At 31.3% G+C, this 2,590-nt stretch overlaps 1 protein-coding gene across 1 annotated transcript in view; it reads left to right on the top strand.

Moving 5' to 3' along the window:
- The window catches only part of LOC106790367 (frizzled-9-like), a gene marked incomplete at its 5' end in the record, with an annotated part of 14,061 nt that overhangs the window by 2,130 nt on the left and 9,341 nt on the right, over positions 1-2,590 (top strand). Inside the window, one exon of the mRNA XM_014755191.1 lies at positions 2,341-2,523. Within this exon, the coding sequence (XP_014610677.1) occupies positions 2,341-2,523 (183 nt within the window). The remainder of the gene's footprint in view (positions 1-2,340; positions 2,524-2,590) is intronic.

Below are 2,590 nucleotides of genomic sequence, written 5' to 3'. Positions count from 1 at the left end.
ATTATTATTTATTATTAATTAATCTATATATTATATTTGTTTGAACATAAACTACGTGTTGTATGAGGAAAACTATTTGAATTTGAGATACCTGAGATACGATTAGTATTGCGAAAAATAGACGTATGTTTTAAAGAAGTTAAAAAATGTATAGTTTCCTTTTTTCTGACCTTTAATAAGTATTCATTTCTTTAAGTTAATTTTTCTTTCGGTTATTTTCTGTTGAAATTTGTAGAAAATAAATTAATATATCTATATGAAATATATAATAATCATATATATATATATATATAAGTATATTAGAATACACTATTACACATTTACAAATGTATTATTTTCTTATATACTAATATGTATATAATAATATATTAATCTCAAATTGGATAATGTATATTTTTAATTTTTGAATTATAATAATTTTTTAATTATATTTGTTTGAACATAAACCGCGTGTTGTATGACAAAAACTATCTGAATTTGAGATACCTGAGTTACGATTACTATTACAAAAAATAGACGTATATTTTAAAGAAGTTAAAAAATGTATTATCAGTAAAACAACAAATAATAGTGCCGTAGAAAATTTGTATTTCAGTGTTTAAACATCAAAGCCTAAAGTCCATTGTAATGCAGTAATGAAATCATACAAAAGGGTTGTTGGCCGTGGATACTGAAAGAAGAGAAGGAGAAAGGGGAGGGGTCCCTGTTGGAGGGACAGAGATAGTATAAGAGCCGGTATCATGAAAAGAAAGTAAAAAAAAAATTGAGAAGTGGCGAGAGAAGGGTGAAAGAACAATGAAGAAAAAACAAAGAGAACCTTCCTACCACCAATTGGGGGAAATATGAATCCCACACCATGGTCAGTTGGGCTAATCAAAAAATCTACTTTGTAAAAAAAAACAACCGATCTAATACGTTATTATAATATACATAATACCACACTTTTGTGTTAGGCCTTAGAGAAGAAAAAAAATGTTCTGTATATTTCGTCGAATCGATTATTTCTTCAACGTTTTATCTTTCAACCTCGGTAAGAGTTATTCTTGTCTCAGCTAAGAAAAGCAACTGAAAAAAAAAAAAGAATAATGACGAGTGTTCGTTTCGAATGAGGAAGTTAAGCGGAACGAAGGATTTTTCAAGATTTCTTCCTAATCTGGATGATTTCTAAAAGAAATAAAAAGTATTCAAAATTATTCAACCGATTCATCCTGTTGTTAAAAAATAATAGAAAATAAAAGCATTCCTTTTAATACATACACACATATATATATATATATATACCTGTTCATCCCGTTCGTGTCATAAAGCATTGACGTAACTGTTTCCGGGAATTCGGATTGAAATTCATTGCTATGGGGATTAATACGGGACATACTTCCTTCGTAAATCCCACCCGCTTACCTTTTTCCCTTTGTTCCTAATTGTGCTTGTGGGATTGGTTCGATGACTAGCGGCGGTAGAACCAAAATAATAGATACTCGTGTAGCCGTAAGGGTCGAGGTGAGGCGTGGAAAAGGTAAAAGAATCCTTCGGCAAGTAGAAAAAAAAAAGAATAAAGAAGCAAAGAGATGTTTGAAAGAGGAAAGCCGACTCAGGTATGTGATGTGATGTGATGTGATGCCTTTCCTATAGCATGTAGTTATAGTATACAATATAGAAAGGCCCAGTCTCACATTGCCGAATAAAACCGAAATTTGCCGAATATTAACGAACGGAATGGGGACCAGCTAAGATCCGAAATGTTCCGACAATGCACGAGAGTTTGTTGTGAATCCCACAAGTTCTATTCTAGGGCAAGTCTTACATTGCCGAGTAAGAACGAACATTGCCGAGTATTAACGAACAACTTTTGACGAACAGTACGAGATGTTCCGACAATGCACGAGGAGTTTGTTGTGAATTCAAGCAGTTCGAGTATCGACGCTCGACTGTACGGTTCGATTCGATTCGTTGTAACACGATATATTTGTTTAATTTATCAACACAGAGTGTGTTATATATATATTATAATTATTATTTTTTTCTGTTTTTTTTCTTATGACACAAAGGGTGTGATTTAATTTTACGCCAAGGAATATTATTAATCGCGATCGAAGTAGAGGATCAATGATTTTTTCGAATTTAATTCAAATATTCGCGAAGGAGCGCGCCGAATTTCAATTAAAAATGTATCATCGATATTGTTTATGTGTTACGTGAGATTTAAATATTATTACAAGAGAAGAAGAAGAAGAAGAAGTTATCTATTTATCTCTGTGTGATTTTATAATAGAAAAATATATTTTGTTACGAATCCTAAACGAAGAGATTAAAAGGATAATGAAATATCTTTGGAGACAGATCACGTTATTATTAACAATTTTTGGCCTCGTTAAATCATGGGGCATTAATCACGCTGGTCAAACTGGACAAAATAAGAAATGCGAAAGATTAAACGTTTCATTTTGCCATGGATTGCGTTACAATCTTACCGCAATGCCGAATTTTATGGGACACGAGGATCAGTTGCAAGCTGAACGTGGCGTAAGTTTCTTATATAATTAATCTTTATTTTATTTTTATATTTATATATATATATATAAAAAATATA

Source organism: Polistes canadensis, unplaced genomic scaffold (assembly GCF_001313835.1).
Source record: "Polistes canadensis isolate GaletaPanama2010 unplaced genomic scaffold, ASM131383v1 scaffold_234, whole genome shotgun sequence".
Lineage (NCBI taxonomy): Eukaryota > Metazoa > Arthropoda > Insecta > Hymenoptera > Vespidae > Polistes > Polistes canadensis.
Note: the sequence above shows the minus strand (reverse complement) of the source record. Positions and strands in the feature narration are given on the sequence as shown.